At 42.6% G+C, this 24,005-nt stretch overlaps 1 protein-coding gene across 5 annotated transcripts in view; it reads right to left on the bottom strand.

Moving 5' to 3' along the window:
- The window catches only part of ARHGAP26 (Rho GTPase activating protein 26), a 316,385-nt gene that overhangs the window by 78,933 nt on the left and 213,447 nt on the right, over window positions 1–24,005 (bottom strand). For all 5 annotated transcript variants that reach the window (XR_006292681.1, XR_006292680.1, XR_006292679.1 and 2 more), the window contains 2 exons: window positions 15,232–15,391; window positions 490–631 (listed from right to left, as the gene is read on the bottom strand). Coding sequence is in view for 1 of the 5 variants with exons in the window: in XM_043552848.1 (XP_043408783.1) it covers window positions 490–631; window positions 15,232–15,391 (302 nt within the window). In the remaining 4 variants the exon portion in view is untranslated. The remainder of the gene's footprint in view (window positions 1–489; window positions 632–15,231; window positions 15,392–24,005) is intronic.

The following is a 24,005-nucleotide window of genomic DNA, read 5'->3' as shown; positions in this document are numbered from 1 at the left end:
TGTTTCTTTTCAAGGGAAAACGTCTATTGATGTCCAAAAGCATCTCTCTGAAGGCTGAACTGGGTGGTTGTCCTTGCTGCAGATGTTCTGCTCCGAGTTAACTAATATATCCCAAGCAGCCAATAGAAAATAGTATGGAGGGTCATGGAAGACATGAGTGTAAAACTAAATGAGATGGGGAAGGGATATCAATTTTCTACACTACTATTTTTATGCAGCCTAATGTCAAGTCCTTGGGGTAAGAGCTCGGGGGTTAGACAAGCTTTAGCTCTCTCTATTAATATGATGTTTTAGAAGCCTGGGGTCCCCTCATACTATAGGCTATGTATCACTCCTATTGAAGTTAATGAGCGAGCATCGTATCCTGTGGTGTGAGAACTGAGCCCCATCAGTCGTGATCAGAAACCTTCTGAGTAGATAACAGCATTGTAACACAACATTGTACAGCACTGTAACACAACTCACTGCATCTAGGATTGACATACTTACGGTTTTCATTGGCCTGTGCTGTGTGGAAGAGTGTTAATGGTCTCTCGCTGCAGGAAGGAGGCTTGGAATCAGTACTCTTCTTACGAGATAGTAACAGCAGCTGCGAGTTTGGTGGTAGTGTCTCTGGTACAGTGTTAAATATCTATAAATAAAAGGATGGGGGTTTGATGGGCTTGTTTTTCTTTTGTTTTTTTTAAAAGAAAGGTCAAGTGTTGCTATGAAACAGGGGATGGAGGGGAACTCAGTTATCAGCACAGAATCACAATAATGAAAGAAACAGCCTTTAACAGTGTCATGTTAAATTCCATCCCCACCCCAATTCCACCCCCTTTCCTCTACTCCTCACCAAAGCTTTTTTTTGCTAATTAGCAAAACACGAGTAATTCTCGTAGCCTCATGCCCTTCCCGCTTAGAAGGCCGGTTTACTCTTAGCAGCTAGCTGTGAAAGTTGACATATAGATATCTATTTAATTTTACTTTCTGTATATTTAAATCCGCATGCTCTGCAGCTGTTCCCCATAGCCTGGCAGTTCACAGGGTCTAGTGAAGCCAACCAGCTTGTGAATTTCTTTGTAACTCCCATGCACAGCTGTCTGAAAACTAAGTTATCACATTTTTCCTAAAGGGAATGGAATTTTTGAACGGGATGAGCTGAAACAGCAGCATTTTTGGAGCTATTGGTTTCTGCATGGGGGATCCCTCAAGGCTACTCTTTCAAGGGCTCCCCTAGCAAGAATGCATTAAACACACACTTCAGTGCCATTTTCTGCTCTAGCTCTTTGGGCCCCAACTCTTCAAAGGCTGCTCAACACTAGGACTGTAGAAAATGCTATTTCAAAAACACCTCACTCCCCACTCCTCCAGGAATGCAAGACACTCAGCCAGGACACAACTGTAATAGTGCTTTCAGATTTAGCCAAACCCCTGTACAAAAGCTAAAACATTCTGGCTGCCAACTAGTATGAATAGCTGCCAAAAACTCATTGCTTTATTGTTTTGTGACACAAAAACCCTCCATGCTAATTTTTAAAAATAAATGCAAAAAACACAGAATCCTTAATCAGCTATTTTAACGTCGCATCTCTCCTGAAGGTATCAAAAAGCAGGGTCAGTGGTAAATGTTAGTGCTTAGAGTCCTTTAAAAAGTGGCATTTGAATTACTCTAATTAGCTGGGAAGCCAGGAGTAAGTAGGCCTTGCTGAAGATCTGTCTTGGTCAATGTAAGTCTTGACCAATACTAATACTCTGGCTACACAAGTGCCAGGGTGATTGTTGCACTTTATGTCCATGAAAATTCAGGTGGCCTGATAATTCAACTCGACCTGCTGAAGTGTTGTACACTTCACTCTGAGGATGGCACATATCTGGCTCTTTAAAAACGCTGATCTCCATTTTCTACTCCAACTTTATCCAGGGGAAACCAACCAACAGCAGCTGACCTGCATGGATAATCAAGTCCTCTACATCACACAACTGACAGCACATCAACCAAATGCCCTGTCTCTAAATACTGCTCAAGCAGAGCTTGTATATACTAGGCCAGCGTTTCTCAAACAGGGGTCTGCGAGGGTACTCCGGGGGTCCGCGGGACTCGCTGACTCCTCCTCCCTCCCTTTCTCCCTCCCTCCCAGTGTCTCCTGCACACCAGGGAACAGCTGTTCAGTGGGGTGCAGGAGGCACTGGGAGGGAGTGGGAGGAGCGGGGAGAGAGCATGCTCAAGGGAGGAGTGGAAAGAGGCGTGGAAGAGGAAAGGAAGAGGCGAGAAGAGTTGTGGCCTTGGGGAAAGGGGTGGAGTGGGAGTGGGACCTGGGGCTGAGTGGGGGGTCCGTGAAAAAATTTAAATTAAAATGGGGTTGCTAAAGTTTGGGAACTGCTGTACTAGGCCAGTGTTTTTCAAACCGTGGGTCGTGGCACGTAAGGCGCTGAGTTGCCTTGCTCCGGTCAGCACCGCCGACCAGGACGTTAAAAGTCCCGTTGGTGGTGCTGCCCAGCTAAGGCAGGCTAGTGCCTACCTTTTCTGACGCCGCGCTGTGCCCCGGAAGCGGCCAGCAGCAGGTTCAGCTTCTAGGCAGGGGGGCCACGGGGCTCTGGGCGCTGCCCCTACCCCAAGCACCGGCTCCACACTCCCATTGGCCAGTCGTCGGTCAATGGGAACTGGGGGGGGAGGGCGCGATGGCTCCAGGCGAGAGTTGCACGCCTCCGCCTAGGACTCAGACCTGCTGCTGGCTGCTTCTGGGCCGCAGCCTGGGCCACAGTGCACCCCGGCTGCGCCACTGACTGGGAGCCGCTGGAGTCCCTGTCCCAATCCCCTGGCCCAGCCCTGAGCCCCCCTGAACCTGGAACCCCTTCCTGCACCCCAAACCCCTCATCCCCAGCCCTACCCCAGAGCCCGCACCCCCAGCCCAGAGCCCTGACCCCCTCCCACACCCCAACCCCCTGCCCTAGCCCTGAGCCCTCCCCCAAACCTAAAGCCTGTCCTGCCCCTCAAGCTCCTCATCCCCAGCCCCAGCCCAGAGCCGTGACCCCCTCCCGCACCCTAACCTGCTGCCCCAGCCCAGAGCCCCCTCCCACACCCCAAACCCCTCATCCCCAGCTCCGTTGGGTTGCGGGCATCAACAATTTTCTTCAACTGGGTCCCCAGAAAAAAAGGTTTGAAAACCACTGTACTTGGATACATACTGTGTAAAGGAACAGGAAGTGGCGATTACTCACATTGCAAAAATTCTTTTCAAAGTCAGGGCCAGTGATGAAGACCCTGATGAACAAAAAGCTCCCTGTGAGCGTAAGTAAGTTGCTGGACAGGCTGCAAGACAGAACGTGTATTCCTATCTGAATGCTCCTTTTCAAGAGCTACATACCTAACTCACACATTCATTCACACCGTTTTGCTTTGTGTATCAGCTGAAGAAGTGCCAAGCCGTAATTGCTCTCACAAGTAGCTTGGTCCATTTCACGTGCTACTCTTTCTCCCTAGGAGCGACCAACTACCAATGGTTGTCCTGGGTATCTGACACACATCCCTTTCTGCTTGTCACTAACTCATCTGGTACAGAACCCAAGTACTGGGGGTGGACCACCTAAGATTCAGACATATATGCTTTTCAGTCTAGGTTTCCTAAAGCCTCCCATTCAACAAGAAAAAATTACAACAACACTGGTATAACTTATCATAGCAAAAAGAAAGACTGACACTTCAAGTAGGATCCACCAAAGCTCCCACTTTATAGTATTCTAGGTCACCTGACCCAGGAGACAAGAGATGTGTTACAAGATGCTAGTCCCCAACTCTGCTCCATTAGGGATTTTTATCTCCTGAAATGGTGGGGCTAATGACTAGCCTTGCCCTACAGTAATTCCTTAATCAGAATAAATGTTTAACTTCCTTTCTTTTGCTCTTGCATTTAGATCTCCCATCGATACAACACTCTGCATGGGAGTTGTACTAAAAAAAAACCCAAACAGATAAAAAAGAAAAAAAACTACATTTACTAATTGTATTGTGTATCTACTAATTGTATTGTGTGTTATTGTTTCTCACAGAGAGTTGAAAATTAACTTCCGATAAAAACAAAACAAAACAAAACAGAAAAAACAGTCACATGCTTTAAAGCAAATATGTATGTAACTTCTGATCAAATAAGGCTTAACCGAGACAGTGTGGTTTTAATTTTGCTGGAACCCATTATAAACCAATTTAATTAAACCTATAAGTGTAGCATCCCATCCATGATAATCTTCCATAATTTTGCCTTGCAGTTAAAAATTTTAATTGATCCTAATGTTTGCACAATGGGTGATATCAGATAATCACTGAGTCTTGTGCTCATAAATTCAGTGATGCAATTTTGCAGAACTGGAGATCACTTTGCAGAAAAGAGGCTACAAGTTTTCAGATGCTATCAAAATATATATTGTTTCCTTTCCATCTAATTTTCAGGTGCTATATCAAAATATATATTGTTTCCTTTCCATCTAATCCACCCTTTGCAGATTGCTAAATACTTATTTACAGAGTGAAGGGTATCTGGTTTTGCAGCCTACACTCCATTCACTGAGGTGACTCCAGTCGTACAAGATTCAGAAAATACCCTCCCCAGTAATCTTTCTGCTATTTTATAAGCTTCTTTTATTAAACCAAACCTTTTTATTAACAGCGTTCTCCCCCCACTCCCCGTATTTTCCCTGGTGTACCAACTCCAAAAATTAAAAGTGTTCCTGGCCCTGCAAAAGCTCATATTTTAGCGGATTAAAACAGTCATTTTATAGACAATTTGCAGCCCTGGGTAACAGCAGGATAATAGCATGGTGAGCTGCTCTTAATGATCACAGCTGGATCATGGGGTTCTGTATGCTTTATTTACTCAGCACAGCAGAAGCAAGACAACCTTTATGTGGTGCTTCTGTTAAATGCTGGGTTTTTTTGAGCTCTGTGTTTTGTGCAAATCCAAACATACCAGTGTCGTCAACTGGCCACTGGACGACATTTTACCAACTTCCCAGTGAACATAGCAATGATTATACTTCCTCAGACTGCCCTTTCCAGGACCCAAAAAGAACAGTTGGGCCAGTCCTCCGAATATACCAACTTAACGTAGAAGGGATGTCCAGGGAAAAAGCAGATTACCTCTGGAGGACCCTCAAAGACCATCACGTTGACATTGTGGCCCTCCAAGAAACACACATGAAAGAAAAAGATAAAGCTGCCAGATATAACATCTATGGTAATACTGAAATCACTGCTGTCAACTATTCAAAACATGGGCTAGCAGTGTACATGCGAAATGGATTAGAGGATGTGGAAGTTTTGGAAGAATCATCGACCAGTGGGTGAGAGATCAACATGGTTAGAATTAGGGACATCATTATAGTAAAAATATACAAGCCACCAGCATCATGTGGCCTGATCCCATCTTATCTTCCCTTCCTCATCCGGCCATCTACATAGGTGACTTTAACAGCCATCACGAAGACTAGGGATACTGCTTAAATGACACAGCCGGGGAACAGATCACAGAATGGGCCTCTCTTGAAGACCTCCACCTGCTCTATGATCTGAAGCAATCTGGATCTTTTTGGTCTGTGAGGTGGACAATAAGAAAAGGAGTACTTGTGGCACCTTAGAGACTAACGAATTTATCTGAGCATAAGCTTTCATGAGCTATAGCTCACCTCACCGGATGGACAATGGATCACAACCCTGACCTGTGTTTTGTGACCCATAATTGGGCATGTGTCCCACTGGCCACAACAAGAACCATCTTGAGCCACTTCCCTCATAGCCAACATTGCCCAATCATCCTCCAGAATGGCCTGGACGTGCCTCTTATGCAGTCTGTGCCAAAGCCAAGTTGGAATTTCTGCACAGTTGATTAACCTACACTTCAGAAATAGAATCTCAGATCCCACGGCTCAAACCTGATACCTAGAAACTTCAGTTGTTTTACAAACATCCTAAAATTGACCACTAAGAAGTACCTCCTGTGTGGTCACCACAAGGCTTTCATCCCCTGCTGGACAAAAGAATCCGAGTCTCTCCTGAGGGAATAGGAAAAGAGCGGCAACCCAGATAAAGCCACTGCGCTGCTTGAGTCCTTGAATTCGGCGTGCCTGGAGAGGTGGAAAGAGACCACTGAAAGTCTTGATTTCACCCATTCGAGCCGTAAGGCATGGGCTCTTTTGTGGCAACTTGGAGGATCCCAGCCAGTAACACAATGCTCAGCAAAGGTGACAGCAATGCTGTTACTTCTCATCTTCTTTCTAACAGCAAGATGCCGACAGACAAGATTACATGTGAGGAGATCCAGTGGGAACTCCGCAGAAATCTTCAACAATGCCCGGAGGAATCCCCACTCTCTTCCCCATATTCTGTCAAGGAGATCAAATGTTGCACTGTTGGAAACCAAAAGCCAGAAAGCTGTAGGGGTTGATGTAATTCCTTCAGAGTTTCTCAAGAATCTGGGGAGATGGGAATGGCTGGCGGAGCTTTTTACTGCCGTACACAGAACCGGAGAAGTGCCAACAAGCTGGCGACAGGCAACAGTGATTGCTCTACTGAAGCCTGGGAAACTCCCAGAGGATGCAGCCAGCTACCTCTGAAGACCTCTATTCTGAAGATTGGAGAAGACAAGGAGGAGAGCTTTGCTAAGGCTGCTCTTTCAAATTCTAAGAGTATTGGGCCTGTTGAGATAAAATGGATGACAGAGGGGGAACCATCTGGCACAGTAGCATGGATATTCAAATCCACTATCTATGTCCCCTTTGAGCATCATGTAGCACTGAAGGTAGAAGTAGTTGCTTACAATGGACAAGAGAGAAATCAATAAATAGCTAAATTAAGAAAGTGCTGATGTCTGTTTCCAGTCTCCTCTTCAGGCCAAGAAGAAACAAAGGACTAGAAGGTAAATAAATACTTTACTTCAGATTTGACTTTGACATTTTTGAAATTGCTACAGACCTCTTTAACAAAAAATGTGGAGACACCCCTGCTGCTGGACTCAAAGAGGGGGACTCCATTTCCCAAAGCTGAGATTAATCCTTACGTAAAAATTTTTAAATGTAGCACTCACTCAAAACCCATTCTCCACGGAGTAAAACTGTGTTTTATTACTCACACATAAAGGCTCCAATTAACATAGAGAGAGGCAGCTGAACAGCTATGGGACTAGCTGCCAGGATTTGCAAATTATAATCATAGCTCTGCTGCTCTGTCTCTTTGGGTATATCTACCCTGCAATTGGGAGGTTTGATTGCAGCAGCATGTGTAGACATACCCAAGCTAGCTTTAATCTAGTATGAACAACTGTGAAGCTAGAGCAGCAGGCAGAATGTTACAGATCAAACATCTTTGATCCAGCTCAGAGAGGGAATGCAGTGACGGGGCCAATGGCCATTGAGAGAGCTCCCACTGCAAGGGATGATGGTCTGGTGAGCACCCCCACAGCAAGACTCTGTCATCTTTTTAAAGCTGTGCACTGCATAATACTCAGTGACTGAGTGTTACTTTTTTTTTTTTTTTAATATATACACCATTTTATTTCCGGATCTAGCTTTGATATAAGAGGTTATGAACATCCATCATCTGCATCATCTGCAACATCTACAACTTCTGTCATCTACTGGTACCACCAGCTGTGCTGCAACTAAACATATGTCAGACAGTAAATTACCTATATTAAAAAAAAAAAATAAAAGAAGACTTCAACATCCAGTAAAAACATGGCTGAGTTCATAATCAGGACCAACAAATGCCAGCAAGCCTCCACAGATTACAAGATTGCTCGGTTCATCATTTATGCAACAAATTCTCCTTTTCATCTTGTTCAGAACAAATAGTTCATTAACATAGTTCAATCGTTACAACCAGGCTACACTCCAAGCAGCAGAGCAAACACTGCTGGAAGGTTGCTGGATACAGTGTGAAAGAGACTGAACAGTCTGCAACAAACATTGGTGTGAAATTTGTTAATCCGAGTCTTGATGGGTGGACCAATGTACACAATGATCCAGGAACGTGTGTTTGTGTGACAACAGAAAATGGGGTTGTCTATCTGACAAAAACAACTGATCCATCAGGAACTGCCCATATCATAGAATACTTAAAAGAAGGAGCAGTAAAAGCTACAACAAACTGTGAACAAAAATTCAAGCATGTAGCTTTGTCACAGTTCTACATATGTAGCAAAGATGAGAAGATAAAAGAAGATAATGAAGAGAACCTGAAACATCACATGTGTGTGCAGTGCTCATCTGAGGCATCTTTCAGACAAAGATTTAAGTACAACTCCAGAAATAAAGGAAAATGTTGCTGAAATTGAAAAATACTTCTGTTAACAACCACTTTGCTTCAGCTTCACCAAAGAGATAAGGAGATCCAAACTAATTGCTCCCCTGATGCAAGATGGAATTCAGAGACTGATTGTTTTGAGCTATTTATTAAGAAATGGCCTATTCTGATAACAATTTGTGAAGAAAATTGTGATAAACAAGATGGAATTATCACAGCCAAAGTAGTCAACATTGGATTAAAGAGAAATATAGAAGATATAAGTTCCAGTATATTCAGCATTTCCATAGCCTTGGACAAATGGCAGAAAGATTGCTGCTGTATTGTTGATGCTGCTGAAATTTGGAAAGATCTTCAAGAGACATTGAAGAAAAATATCCAACAATGAAGTTAAACTGCAGGCAGAAAGAAGCTTCACCTCATTTTCATGTTTACACACTCAACCCAAAGCGGTAACGTAGATGCCTAACTGCCCAAGAAGATGCTGCTGCTATGACACAGGCATCTAATAATCACTCATCAATCATGCCAAGCATAACAAATGTCAGGGCTGGAGGTGAACCATTCAAATAGTGCGTGTTTGCTGATGATGTTTTAAAGAAAGTGAAACCACTCAACTGGTGCAAATCACTAGCTATGCACCTGAAACCAGAGTTTGTTGAAGTGCTAAACCAGCTTTTTCATAGCTGCAGGCACAGAAATAATATTTTCTTCATTTGGACTAATTCAGTCAAAATTGAGAAATCAGTCTGGAGCTGAAAAAAGCAGGAAAACTTGTCTCTCTCTTCCAGACTATGAATAAAAATGAGAGGGGGAGGGAGGATGAGATCTACTAGCTTTAGAAGTTTGAAGGACAGCCTACGTAACTTAGGAGACTGTCTCATTTTCAAGAAACTTAGCTGAATAGGAACTTAAGCTCTAGTCACTTTTTACTTAGGTATATTTTAATTTTTTTCCCAGGCTGATCTGAAAGAATCAGTTTAATTCACTACCTATAGTTAAATCCTCATTTTAATAGTCATTTAGTTGTAAATGTGCAGCTTATTTTAATATAATAAGTTTATGTATCCAAAACATTTAAGGTTGTCTGGTTTAATAAAAATAAATATAATATCCTGTTCTGTGGACTTTATTAAATCCCAGTTGCCATCCTCACGCAGTTTGACACAAATCATGAGCAAAAAGTTAATCATCTAGTAAATAAGCAATATAGCATTTACCATTTCCTAACATATAATGTACAATTAATAAGAACCTGAAAATATTAAGCTATATCCTGTCTTAAATAAATGTAAATATTACAGTGTACCCACCTAGATAGCAAAAAAAGATGTGCCAAATCTATGTAGTGTAGTTGCAGTCACGTCAGTATCAGGATATTGCAGAGACAAGGTGGGTGAGGTAATATCTTTTATTGGACCTGATATCTCTCTCACCAACAGAATTTGATCCAATAAAAGAAATTACCTTGCCCACTATGTCACTATAAAGACTCTAGGTCAGTGGTTCTCAACCTATTTACTATTGTGGGCTGCATATTCAGCTCTCTGTGTGTTATGTCGGCTGTATCCAAACAATATATATATGACCTGGATGGCCCTGAGGATGTTACATGGGCTATAGCTATGTGTTGATTGGGCTAGAAGCGGCCAGCAGGCCACAGGCTGAGAACCACTGCCATTGTAAATCAACATGTTTTAATGGTTATATCAATCAATGAGAATGCACCTTTCTTTAGAAAAGAACAAAAGTACAAATGGAAAAGTGGAAAAATTGATTATTTAAATCAGTGGTGCCCAACCCGATTACACAGGAGGGCCACATAAATCTAAGCACAACCTTGTGTGGGCCAAACAGATGCTACGTATTTTAATAAGATTTAAAGTCACCTGTATTGATTTATATTGTAAGGTCAGCTTGTTTTGTATGTATTGGGGTAGGTTGTTTCTGTGTACACTGTTGTCTATTTACACACTTGTGTAAACTAAAATGATGTAAACATGAAGACAAAATGCAAATGGATTGCCCGTTAGTATACTGTGCTGAAGCAGGCCGCGGGCCTTATGAAATGCTCTGGCGGGCTGTGTACGGCCCACAGTCTGTAAGTTGGGCACCCCTGATTTAAACTGAGGCTTTTCATTTGGTGATTTAAATCACTCCACATGTGAGTCCCCAGTGTAAATCAATGTAAAGCAACTGCAGTAAACATGCAATGCACTTGTATAGTGCTAGTCACCTAAGTAACTCCCTTGGGAAGGCTTTTATCAGCTCTCATCAATTAATATTAAGAAATATACTATAAGGTGACAACTTTAAAGAAGCAAACAACATGCCAAGGATACTAGGCTTTAAAAAGGTTTCAGAGTTGTAGCTGTGTTAGTCTGTATCAGCAAAAACAACGAGCAGTACTTGTGGCACCTTAGAGACTAACAAATTTATTTGGGCATAAGCTTTCGTGGGCTAAGACCCACTTCATCAGATGCATCTGGGTCTTAGCCCACGAAAGCTTATGCCCAATTAGGTTTTAAAAAGCTTTCCCCCAGTACTACTGTCTTCTTCCCCTAAAAGATAATTCGCAGTGAATCCATGCTAAATGGTGATACTGACCTGTAGTCATTTAGTATGCAACTTTCTTACATTAGTGGCACAAATGCAATTCATTTTTCAAAGTGTCAGTTCGAGGCTTAACACTTCGAAATCCTCCCACACAAGCATTTCCATTGACAGCTTTAGAGATCAGTTGTCATTAATTACATTGGGAAAGATCAATAGTACTAATGAAATGCAAACCTGCCAGATAACCCCCCCTCCCCACCCCGAAAAACCACCACCACCACTGCACATTATGATTCTAAAGCCTACAAATGGAGATAGTTTGACAGCTGAAAGATGTGCTGCGTGAGACGTCAAATTGTTACTGAACATTTAGGGCCCGGTGGAGTTATCCAGCCTATTAAACCTGCGTTTAAAAAGCAGAGAAAATAAATCATCAGCCTACAGGGCTCGGCTTCATGATCTGCCAACACTTCATGCAAAGAGACAGTTAGGACTATTCTTAGATATTGCCTTCCCTTTCCTCTTTCTCACCCACTTGAGGAACTGACCCCTTCAAATAGCTTTCAATGTGGTTACCAGTTACCATCATATCCTAACCATGTGCAGGAGAGGGAGTGGAGGAGGTGACACAGCAATAGTAAGAAAATGCCTTCTCAGTCCTCCTTCCCCTGCAAAAGAGTCAAAGGGCAGCAGCAAGAGGAAGCAAGGCTGAGCATTTCAGTGGTTGAAATTGTCAGAACGGAGCGAGACGCGGGTTTCCACTCAAGAAAGGCAATGGCTGGGGAGCTGGACGCCTCAGAACCTGGTGCCTTTGCTGGACCACTGAGGGGAAATGCAAGAATTCTGACTGAGATAATGAGGGATTTTTCTTTTTGTTGGGGGCAAGGCAAAAGAATGGACAGGAAAGTCCATTAGCAGTTAGATACTATGGTGAGGGGCACTCCACAAATACAGAGGATAGTTTGCAAATGGTGTCCTCTCGCTGTGAATTGGACCAGGCTGACCTATGAGCAACACCATCCTTTTTGCCAAATGACAGACGGCAAGCATCAGCAGCATTAGTTGCTGCTGGATGGACATAACTGACTCGCTTCTCAGACAGGCATGCTGTTGCCACAAATTGTCTTTAAATAGGTGATGGGAATCTGCTAATTTCACCATCCCTGAATACTAGGAGGCAAAAGGAAGCCTAACAGGCAACCAGAGATTAGAATTCCAGTCTAGAAGGATGCGAATCGGACATCTGAAAACTGTTGTTGATTCCTTAAAGAGTGCCAGCCGATGGAGCATTCAGCTCGCATAGTGAGAGACTTCGTTCAGACAGAATCAGTCAATTTCCTGAAGGGATTCAGGGGAGGGTTTAATTCTAGGTAATGCTGAACCTTGCACTGTGTGCCAGTGGCGGATGCTACTGAGCGATAGAGAGGCCTGTAGGGTTATTTACCTGCTATTCACACTGCTCGCTCCTCAGGTCAGGCAATTTCATAATTAAGCCATCTTTTCTATTCTGTTCCAAGTAAAAAGGAAAGGAAAATAAAATAGCTCCCCTGGGCTGAATAAATGCAAAGGTGCCACATGACAGCAATTTCTGTGAGAATAATCGGAGTTGCACTGTTTTCCCCGTTCCCTTCTCACCACATTGTTTCCACATTTAATGGAACATCATTAACAATCGCCCTGGCTTTCTGCATCTGTTTAGAGCAGGGGTGGGCAAACTTTTTGGCCCGAGGGCCACACCTGGGTGGGGAAATTGCTTGCAGGGCTGGGGCAGGGGGTTGAGGTGCGGGTGTGGTGTGCAGGAAGGGGCTCAGGGAAAGGGGCTGGGGTGTATGAGGGGGCCAATGGGAGCTCTGGGGGAGGTACCCATAGGCAAGAGCAGTGTGCGGAGCTCTCTGCTGCCCCACCCCCACGGGCCGCAGGGACGTGGCATGGCCACTTCCAGGAGCAGTGTTGAGCCCGCGGCAGCGGGAATCCCGTGGGTCAGATCCAAAGCCCTGAGGAGCTGAATCCAGCCCACGGGCTGTAGTTTGCCCACCCCTGGTAGTTTGCCCACCCCTGGTTTAAAGAGATAGGTGAAGGTCCTCTCTCTTAGTAATATGTTGTGAATGGCTGATGCGTCAGATGCGTGCGTTCACTTGTGCTAGAGCTTTGGAGTAAGAATAAACTGTGACGTCTTTCTAAAAAGAGTCTCGTCATTCTAAATTAGCATGGGTCTGTAGCAGCATCTATCTAGAAACATCCATGGTGATACAGCAATCTGTTTCATTTAAACTAAACAAGTTGAATACTCATTGGTAAATCTAAGTTCTGAGCTTCCTATTGATGGTGGCCCTCTCGCTAAGCAGTACAGACACTTGTTTGAAAGACACTGATTTTGTGCCCAAAACACTGAATTGGGAGCTAGGAACTTCTTCAATGAGAGTTGAAGGTACGGAGCATCTCATGTGATGGGACACCAATATCATGCACTTTGGCTTATTAGAATGTAGGAATCAAGAGTGGTAGCCATGTTAGTCTGTATCAACGAAAACAACAAGGAGTCCTTGTGGCACCTTAGAGACTAACAAATTTATTTGGGCATAAGCTTTCGTGGGCTAAAACCCACTTCATCAGATGCATGGAGTGAAAAATACAGTAAGCACTATAAATATTACAGCACATGAAAAGATGGGAGTTGACTTACCAAGTGGTGGTGGACGGGGGGGGTGGGGGGTGTCAGTGCTAACGAGGCCAATGCAATCAAGGTGGACGTGGCCTATTCTCAACAGTTGCCAAGAAGGTGTGAGTATCAGCAGAGGGAAAATTACTTTTTGTAGTGACCCAGCCACTCCCGTCTTTATTCAGTAGGAACTTTCTTTTTCAGACAATCAACTGATAGTTAATGGAATGGTGATATTCTGACCAGCCCACTAGTTTAGCCGTTTATTCTGAAGAAGGGCCACTTCCAGTGATTTCCTTTAATTACCCATATAATCCTACTAAGAGCTCTATCAAGCAATCTGGCCAAGGTCAAAGCATGCTAAAATGGCATACGCCACAGACAAAAGGTTGAGGAAGAGCACAGGAAAGTCTGGTCTCTTTTCTTCATTCCAGTAGTCCAGCAAACTAAGCAGCACTTCCCAAACCAAAACCAACCAAACAAAAAACCCAGAGAGAGAACCACTTGTTAAATGCATTTGAAAATTTACTTGTTTTAGAACTGCTGTTGGCAGTTTTAAGCCTCCTTTATGTGACAGCCATCTCACAATCTTTTGATGTATTTATCCACACAAATCCCTATGAAGTAGGGAAGAGCTATTATTCCCATTTTACAGATAGGGAACTGAGAGCCGCAGAGAGGCAAAGTGAATTGCCTGTGGTCACACAGGAAGTATGGGCAGAGCCGGGAATTGAACACAGGGGCTCCCAACTCCCAGACTAATGTCCTAATCACTGGACCTATTGAAACTAGCAAAATTCTTTGCCCAAATTAAAAGATAACACATGGGGACTTTTAAAAAGGGACTATGAAATGGGCTCAAGCCAAGATAACCAGAAAAATAAGTTACTAGAATTGTTGATTATGTGATTTCAGCCCAACTAAAGCTCAGTTTGGAAATACTATTCCATTTCCCACGTTTCCTCCTTGCTGTTATGGAATTCTTCAACTCTATTTACTTCTACCCCAAAAAATCATAACCCCATTTGGTATGTCTACACAGCAAAGAAAAATCCACACCAGCCGACTCAGGATCGTGGGGCTGTTTCATTGCTGTGTAGACTTCTGAGCTCGGGCTGGAGACCATGTTCTAGGACCTTGCAGGGTGGAAGAGGCCCAGAGCCTGGGCTCCAGCCCAAGCCCAGAAGTCTACACAGCAACGAAACAGCCTCGCAGTCTGAGTCCTGTGAGCCCAAGTTGGCTGGCACAGGCCAGCTATGGGTTTTTCTTTGCTGTGTAGATATATCCATTGACAACCAAGGTAGTTTTACCACTGATTTCAGTGTGGCCAGGATTTCACCCGAGTATTTAACTGGAAGTACGATTCCCTCATGGGAAATTTCAGTTTGAAATAATATGCTTCAGCATCTAAAAAGAGAACAGAATCCCAATGTTGTTGTTATTATTTATTATTTTTATTACTGTAGCTCATAGGAGCCCTAGTCATGAACCAGGGCCCCATTGTGCTAGGTGCTGTACAAACACACTCCTTCTGGATACAAGGTACCAAGGGCAGCTATGAACCAGATTAGTTTTGGATAATGGCAATTTTCCTTTAGCTAAGAGAAGAGATGTTTCCTTGCAATGTTGTGTACTGATCATCTAGAGAAGGTGGTTTATTGAAGAATTTGTGTTGGGGTTGTCACGGAGACAAATTCTTTATTATAAACTTTATTAAAATTCAGAAGTAAGGGGAAAACGTTACCTTTTCATGGTTTTCTATTAAAATCTCAACCACAATATTCTGAAACTTGATGTCCATAATCGCTGCAACAGTTTCTTCTTGAGGTCGAAGCAGCGTTGGTCCAAATACCACACCCAGATTAGCAACAGTCATTAGATTCTGTTTGTGATTATTAGCAACACTGTAAGGAAGGAGAAAGAGTAGGTAAAATTAACATCAGAATAATCCCTCCTTCATTTTTGGCACAAATTTTACAATTGTTTACATTCCTGAAACTCTGGATGAGCTCCTTCCAGGCTCAGCCATGTGGAAAAGAACAGACTTAACTGGAATGTTACCAGTGTAATTTCAGCCTCCGTAAATTGACTGATACCAGGGAAAACCCAAATAGTTTAATCCTTTTCTGGATGCTAAATCCTAAATGGCTGAATGTTCCAATCTACAGCCTACTCCCCAAAAAACAGTTTGAATCATAAATCTTTCAAATCCTCCTAAAAGCAAGTAGTTGGACCTTTGACATGTGCTATTCTCAACTAAACGAGCAACCTTCTATGTCCACATTTCAAGTCCTTCCGCCTGATTTAAGCTTTTGCCTCCACCCAAGGTCAACGCTATTCCAATGCAATCCAAACAATCTGAAAAGTAAAGATTTTGCTGTTGTCACCAGAGAGTGAGGGGAGAATATACACATGCATACACACAGTATTCTCCTCCAAATTGGAGAACCTGCTTAAATAGGGATGTTTCCCTGGGATTCAAATTAAGACCAATATTTGCTAATGATTGTTGCTTATGAGAGGCATCTCAGGTAATTTGTTGGTACCCAAACTTTGTTTCCTTCCCTCTCATGCTGGTTTGAGCTCTCCTCTTGCATCAGCTTTCAGAGCACCACTTCTTGCTCCTGCACAACTTGCTCCTGGCACACATACTAGGACCCCACATGTCTGGGTGTCTCACAACTGTCCATGCTCCGGGCAACGTTTCCACCAAACTCCAGGGGCCTGTCTAGTTACACGATGGGCTTGGCGGCTCCATGGAGAGCAGCACCGCCACTCGTAGGTGCTGGAACTAGGGGTGCTGCAGCACCCTCTGCCTTGAAGTGGTTCCCATCATATACAGGGTTTACTGTTTGGTTCAATGGCTCTCAGCACGCCCATTATAAAAATTGTTCCAGCATCCCTGCTATCACTTTAACAGCAAGGTGTTAATTAGAAATTTCTCTGAATAGAGAATAAAAGACCATTCCTTTTATAGTGATTAGGATGTATTATTTATGAAGCACCATTAGTCCAATTACCTAAATCTATACCTAGACAGAATCTATGGATCCAAGTATATTTATGATATAAAGTTATCTATGTATTACACACACACACACATAAATAAACAAACAAAATCCAAATTAACCCCCTCCCCCCCAATTATAAAGCCACTCGGCTACAACAATGTAACCTAAAAACAGTTCAGGGGTCAGGATTACCTGAAATGGCTAGTGATTCTAGATGCCTCCCTTTTAAAGTGTCCAATTTGTGACAGCATAGAGGGGTCTGATTTTTAGTGAATGTTCATCATTTTAGAGGGGGAAAATCAGGCACCCAAAATCACCCGTCGTTTTCGAAAGCGTTGGCCCTTTGTTCTTACAGCCATAACCACGCTGTACTGTTACTGTCTCTATTAAATTGTATGTTTAATTGCATAAGCTGTGATCTAAAACAGTTCTGTACATGCAGACAACATGGAAGTACACTCATACACTCACCCACTTGAGCCTGAGTAACAACAACTGTAACCAGGAACATGCATTCTGGAAAAGTATGGATAATAGCATCACAATGATTAATTCCCTAAAACATTCATTGGGAGCTCTAACTCACGTAGCAGGTAATCAGCCCATAAAGCTACCAATTGTCTGGCTGTTGGCATTGTCGGCATAAGAATGTAAAAACATACTTATATCTAACAAAAGACGATTATTAGCTAAAGTTGCACAATGATGAATCAGAAAGTGCTAGATGGAATACAAAAAGGCTATTAATTACCTTAGAATCTCTAATTATAGGTAAACAGCTAGGCGCTTTATACACACAGCTGCCATTTGCTGTTATCGGACACATTTTTCTACAGGGCTATGACTGCTTTTACCTACACTCTTTGTTAGGGTGACCAGATGTCCTGATTTTACAGGGACAGTCCCGATATTTGGGGCTTTTTCCTATATAGGCTCCTATTAACCCCCACCTCCTGTCCCGATTTTTCACACTTGCTGTCTGGTCACCCTATTCTTTGTTAAGGCTAGATCAAAATGATTCCACCTGATATTTCCCACAAATTCTGACGCTGTTGAATCATATGCTTGAATTGCTCAGATTAAGTTTTGTATGTGAAAAGCTACCATCTTATTACCCCACTGCTTAAGTATTCTTTATGGCCTGTTCTATCACCCTCTAGAGCTTCCTAATTTGAAGACTTCAGTCAGGGATATAGCTGAGTTTTAAACTAAGCTTTTATGTAACCATCCTTCCCCTTTCTCCTGTTCTCTCATCTCAGGAAGAAGACACAAGTCAGGATGGCTAGCACTAAGCAATTCTAGACTGCACAACAAGAGCTGTGAATTAGAGAGTGTGACCAACTCTATTCTTCGACAAGAAGAGTCATCCCTTTTTCTACCTTTCCAGGACACCCAGGCAGAAGAGAGGCCTCTGACAACGCTCTACACTGAAAACTTGAGTTAGGTGCCTTTGAAAATGTTACTCTAAGTGACTTAGGAGCCAAATCCTATTGAAAAAGTCACTTAGGTGCCTTTGAAAATTTTACCCTTGACTTCTCTTGGTATCAGGAAGCAATGATTATTTTAATCACAGTTCTGTGTGTCTGAGAAATTGCCTCTGTAAGTATAAATACTATAGTGCTGTGAGTTACCAAGGCTTTTGGACTGAAACCTGGAAAAGCTCAGGTTACTGAGATAATAAACTGCATTGTGATATATGGTGTCCCTTACCAACTAGCACCGACTGTGGAAAAGGGCAAGCACACACTACTGATTCAGCCACTAGGAGGCACTCTATCCACCACAAGGGGTTTATTAACCAAAGCCAACTAAAGGAGATTGACCCACCCAAGAGGATAATGGTTCATAAATAAAGTGGGTCTGTTTCAGACTAATGTGAACAAAATCAAAACAAAAAGTTTCTACCCACAGAAAAGGAAGAAAACACTACCTCAGAACTCAAAAGCAGAGAAATAAGAGATAAAAGATTATTACAGTTTGAACACAGCAATGCTTCAATTTGATAAGCAGATCACTTGCGTGCTCTCTCTGCCCCTATTCTCTTTCCTCTTTTCCAGTTTCAGGGAGATCTCCTTCCAAACGCCCCCCAAAATAAATTACTTCCTATATTTAAAAGGCACATTGGAACCAGGAAAGTGCCATGAAATCCCAGTACACTCGCTTCAGCTCTCCTTCCATTTCAGCCACAAGGCAAGAGTAAGACAGAATCATGTACTTTGCAATACAGACACTGGTATTCACAAGTGTGTAAACGTAGAAGGAGAATCAGCCAACATTCTCTGTGCCCTTTAGAAATCAACACGGTGTACAGCAAGGAGAACAAGGCAGTATTTATGGAATGAGATGCAGAAAGGAGACAAAGATTAAGTTCTGCTCAGAAATTTTTCACATGCCTCACTGGGCAATACAGATGGCTAAAGCATCAGAATTCACACTCACCTCTTCACTATAGGACTCCTGCCACTTGCCCCCTTGACACCAACACACCATGGACAGAGACATGAATTTCCTACAGACCTCATTCTCTCACACAGGATTGTTGTGGATACTATTCTCTCTCCCTATCGCCATCTCCTCTATCACAAGTGGAGCATGATTTATTCCTCTATCTTCCCTCTTCCACCGGTGCCTTTAACACCATTGTCTCCCCTCTCACAGCCTGAATGGTATTCTCTCCCCTCTTCCGCTATCTCCTCGCACACATGGAGCATAGTCCATATCACTAGCTTGCCTCATTGCTATTCTTTCTTGCTCAAACAGATGGGGAAGGGGAGTTCTGAACTGTGCACACAAACACCCTGTTCCTCCTGTTCAGCAAAGCACCTGACTGAATGCTGCATCACACACACTGTGTTAAGCAGCTTCACAGCACATGCTTGAATACACACAATCATCATGATGTGTCAAAATATTTCCAAGATTTTTAAAAGGAATTAAGTCAGATTCTATTTTTACCCAGTCCCCCATCAAGAGTTTCATGACTGCTAACCCTAACCATGACTGAATTAAAAAAAAAAAAAAAAAAAAAAAAAAAAAAAGGTAAGTTTATGGAGGATAGGTTCATCAATGGCTATTGCCACGATGGTCAGGGAGGCAACCGCATACTCTCAGTGTCCCTAGGCCTCTGACTGCCAGATGCTGGGCCGGGATGACACAGGATGGATCACTTGATGACTGCCCTGTTCTGTTCAGTGCCTTTGAAACATCTGGAATTGGTCACTGTTGGAAGACAGGATACTGGGCTAGATGGACCATTGGTCTGACCCAGTCTGGCCATTCTTATGTTCTCTGAATTTTCTAAGTTCCAGTAATGTTGTGTTTATAAATGTACAGACATCTGTGTTCACAGTACTCCTATTTGGATTTTGGAGCCACATACAGTAGCTATGACTCAACTATTTTGAGTCTGAACAGTTCTGAAAGCACTTGAAATGTTTCGTAGCATTTTTAATGATCCCTTAGTTTAGCAAAACTCGGTGCATTTATAAATGTCATATTGCTCAGTCTTACAAAATAAGCTCTGCTCATTTCTCATTACCATTATGTAATACATCAGTGTAATAAATTGCTCTCTCATTGCATTATTACTTCTAGATGACTTTACATGGTTATGTTAATTATTACAGACTGAATTATTAATGGCTTCACAAGCATTTGATCCTCCAGTATAAACTGTAGAACTGGCTTGCGTTGCAATATCTTTACTTGAAGTGACTTCACTAAATTTGCACATGTGTAAAGGCAGTGGTATTGACCAAAATTCCAATGCCACAGCCTGCAGAAATCTATTCATTATTAGATTCTTTCAAAGCTCAAAGTCTGAATTATAATTTTGTAACTGAGCAGCTTTTTTTCCTTTCTTGGATAAATTAGGATGCCATGTGAAGTGCTGATCCATAACATGGATACTCTTCCACAAGAAGAGAATTCTTTACAACTCCAGGTTACGGAAGCTATACTACAAATGTGTGATTCATCTTTTACATCCTTGAGTTCCACATACTTTATTTATATGCTCATTTACTATAAATTAGACCTCTTCATCATGTTCTGTACTAGAAAATAATACCTTAATCTCCAAAGAAGGGGCATTCTCATCCCAAGGTACATTTAATATTGATCTCGGTTACAAATGCTTTTATTTAGGCATTGTTAGCTCTGTCTCTGGGCATCCAGACCCGTTAGTGTCTCTGCTGGTATTCGCTGTATTTTTCTTTTAACCTGTTGTTCCCTTCTGGGCCAGTAAATTTTGAAAGCAAACGCACTTATATTCATTTACTTGGACAGGCTTTCAGTGCTTTCACATTCATGCTTTATCCCTAATGCTTGTGTAAGTTATTTTAAATATGAATAATGAGGGGAAAAAATTGGTAGATGGTGTAGAAATGCTCTAAACAGCCTACTAATTTGTGTCCCACTGGATGCTGGGGTACCAACTGACTGCTAGGCAACTGGACTTTTGTTCTTCCAATTTTAAAAGAATGTTAAACTTGCTAACGTACACCTTACAGGACCAGTAGGGGAAATGAAGGTTGGATGGTTCAGTGAAGTGATAATAGACAATGGAGCCTTAATCCTGTAGGTCAGTAATTCTGCTCCAACCCACATCAGTCGTGACCAAAATTCAGCCATGGGATGAAAATTCAGTGGGTTCTGTGAAATGAGCCGGTGGTCTGGGCCTACCGAATGGAAAACTAATGGGCAAACTTTGCATTCTGAGCACAGAGGGGGGAAAACCCGAAGGGGCTGAATGAATAAATTCCCCTGCACATCTAGAGGTGGTTCTCCCAGGTCAGGGTGGCGGTATGTTGGGATATTATGTGGAATTGTTGGTATCTGTGTCCTGCAGTTGGACAGAGGACTTAATTCTCCAGGGCTGTCAATCCAATTCCTTGCATTAGCTCTACATTCACTTTCAGAGAAGAGGGGGTGAGGGGAAAGTAAATCCATGTTTTGTGTTAAATTAGATTATGAATGGGTTGCCTGGATACTGTATACCACATGGCATGACCAGACGTAATTTAACACAGAGTAATGATTTGTCAGGCTTCTCTGCAGAGTAAGCACTCAGGAGTAGTAAATATTTATCTGCTATGCTGACTTGAAATCAGTATTAAATGAAGATGGGGAAACGCAATGGAGTTTGAGATCTGGCAAACTTTACAAGTTGTTTTGGCCCCATTTTTTAGTTCACAAAAACAAATTCTAGTTTTATAAACTTCCACTTCCCAGGCAACAGTTCAACACATTTATTTCCATGGACATTCAATTAAAAAACATGTTTGTTTCTCTACCTACAAAGAAACCTGTGTTAAGCAAAGAATGATGAAAACTCAGAGAGAGACACCAACTCTATGCTGCTTGTTGATCTCTGCAGGAATATTGCTAAGACCTGACATGTGACCAGATGTCTTGAGGCTAGGACAGCTTGTGGAGTGCACTAAATTTTAATGTCATGCATACAGTAGAATGCATTGAAAAATGTACTAGGCTAAGTATTCAGGGCCATGAGCTGGCAACAAGGGTATCATTTATTGTTGACAGACATGGTTGTACTGGTACATTATGTTATCTTAAGTTAATGCATTTTTCTGACTCACTCAGGTCACTGGTAAGCTAGATAACTTCCCCTATCCTCACCAAGTTGCTGGCAATTGATGTATTTCAAAAGGAAAGGAAATTATGGCTCAAAGGAATATCACACTGCTGCTCTGTGCAAAGGAGCGTCGACTGGTATTTTCCACTGTGGGGGGAAAAATTAACAAACATCTGTAGCTATCATCTCAGGTATTTTCCCTGATTGAGAGCAACAGCTCTAAGAAAGCATTTGTTTCCTCTCAGATATTTGTTGAGGTCTAATCTGTTTCTGCTTTGGCACTTGGGGCAATCCTGTTGAAAGCCCAGAACTTTTTATGAACGTCTTAGGTGTGATGGTTGCAGACCTACTCGTAGCAATGATATGGTGCTAACAGCAAGCATAGTATTGCTGGTGGTCAATATGTCCTTGGTGCCTACAATGTCGTTAACACTTTTTTCAATATCAAAAGTCAGCACAAGATCGTGATGTACAGGAGGAGGAGTAAAGTGAGATGATCCTAGACACAGGTGGTGTCCACCTCAGGCTGCTGTGTTTGTGGCGGTGTAGAGATTGCAAGAATTAACCTTCAAGATTAAAAGACAAAAAGCATGCAGCATGCATATGACATGTTTGGTGGCAGAAGCAGCTTGGGCTTTATCACAAGAAAATAACTTAACGGGTGAAGAACATGTAATAACAGGTGCAGGAACAATGCAACCAAAGCAAGACTTTCACTCCTTACAGTCCCCTCCACAGGTAAGCTCTTCCTAGTATGACAGGGAATGTGATCCAGAGCTCAGACAAAGGGCTGAAGATTTTCTTTTATTGTTATTTTCATCTCAATGGGAATATGCAGTCAATGTTCTGTCCCCGCAACACTGATGCGCTCCTTAGTTGTATCAATTTAATTTGGCTCTGACACACACACGGATTGAGAGAGGGCTGCTGCCGGATATCAAATTGGCGATATTTTCTGAATAAAATCTAATGAGTTCTCGGAACTGTTCCTGGGTGTATTCTAGTCATCTCTGCACATTATTGAGTTTAATTGGACTATGGCCAATGAGAAGTGTGTGGGTGGGGAGACCGAAGAGAGGGAAAGTGGCTGACTGGTGTTTCATTTGCTCCTTCCTTGTACAGAATACAAAAGTCCGTGAGCCTGAGGGGAATAAGAATCTTGAGCTTTTAAGAGCTATAAGATGTGTCACCTCGCAGACACCCAGAGGGATTACAATGATTGCTTATCTTGAAAGCCAAATAAGCACAGAATACTCCACGTCCAGCAAAGGCAACAAAAGTTTACAGTCTGAGGAGAAATCAAAGAGGAAAACGGTCACAGAAGGGGCAGTTGAGGGTGTATTTTCCCTTTGATCTGTGCACAAAACCTGGAGCGAACATACCTGCCACTCACAGGTGCAGGAGAGTGCAGAACAAGGAGGAAGCCGGATTAGTGGTGAGAAGAGACAAATGGCAGGGCTGCTGGAGGGAAACTGTAAAGCAGAGTCCATTATGTCACCATGACTACATTTCCCCCCCCGCCCCACTAGTCCTTAAATTTAAAAAATAATACTTGAGCACCTACAGTAATGGCCACACACGCTTCAGCAATATACGGCAATTGGTAGCCTGTTTTGGACTATTATTACTGGCATTTTTAAAAACATTTAAATAAGGGGTACAAGCAATGATGTCCGTGGGCTTCACATATAATCTGTGCGCCAGTCATGTACGTGTTCTAGGAATAGGAACTTATCATGCAGGCATGAATGAGTGGGAAAGGGACACTCAAGAAGTAGTTTAGGTTTTGTTGGAAACTAACTTGGCAAAGGAGGAGCTTAAATGACCGAAAGGGAAATGTTTTTGTGACTCCCCCCACCCCAAGACACAGAAAGCAGATTTTTTTAAAAAATTAAATTTTCCCTCCTGCAG

This window comes from Chelonia mydas, chromosome 8, assembly GCF_015237465.2.
Source record: "Chelonia mydas isolate rCheMyd1 chromosome 8, rCheMyd1.pri.v2, whole genome shotgun sequence".
NCBI classification, from domain to species: Eukaryota; Metazoa; Chordata; order Testudines; family Cheloniidae; genus Chelonia; species Chelonia mydas.
Note: the sequence above shows the minus strand (reverse complement) of the source record. Positions and strands in the feature narration are given on the sequence as shown.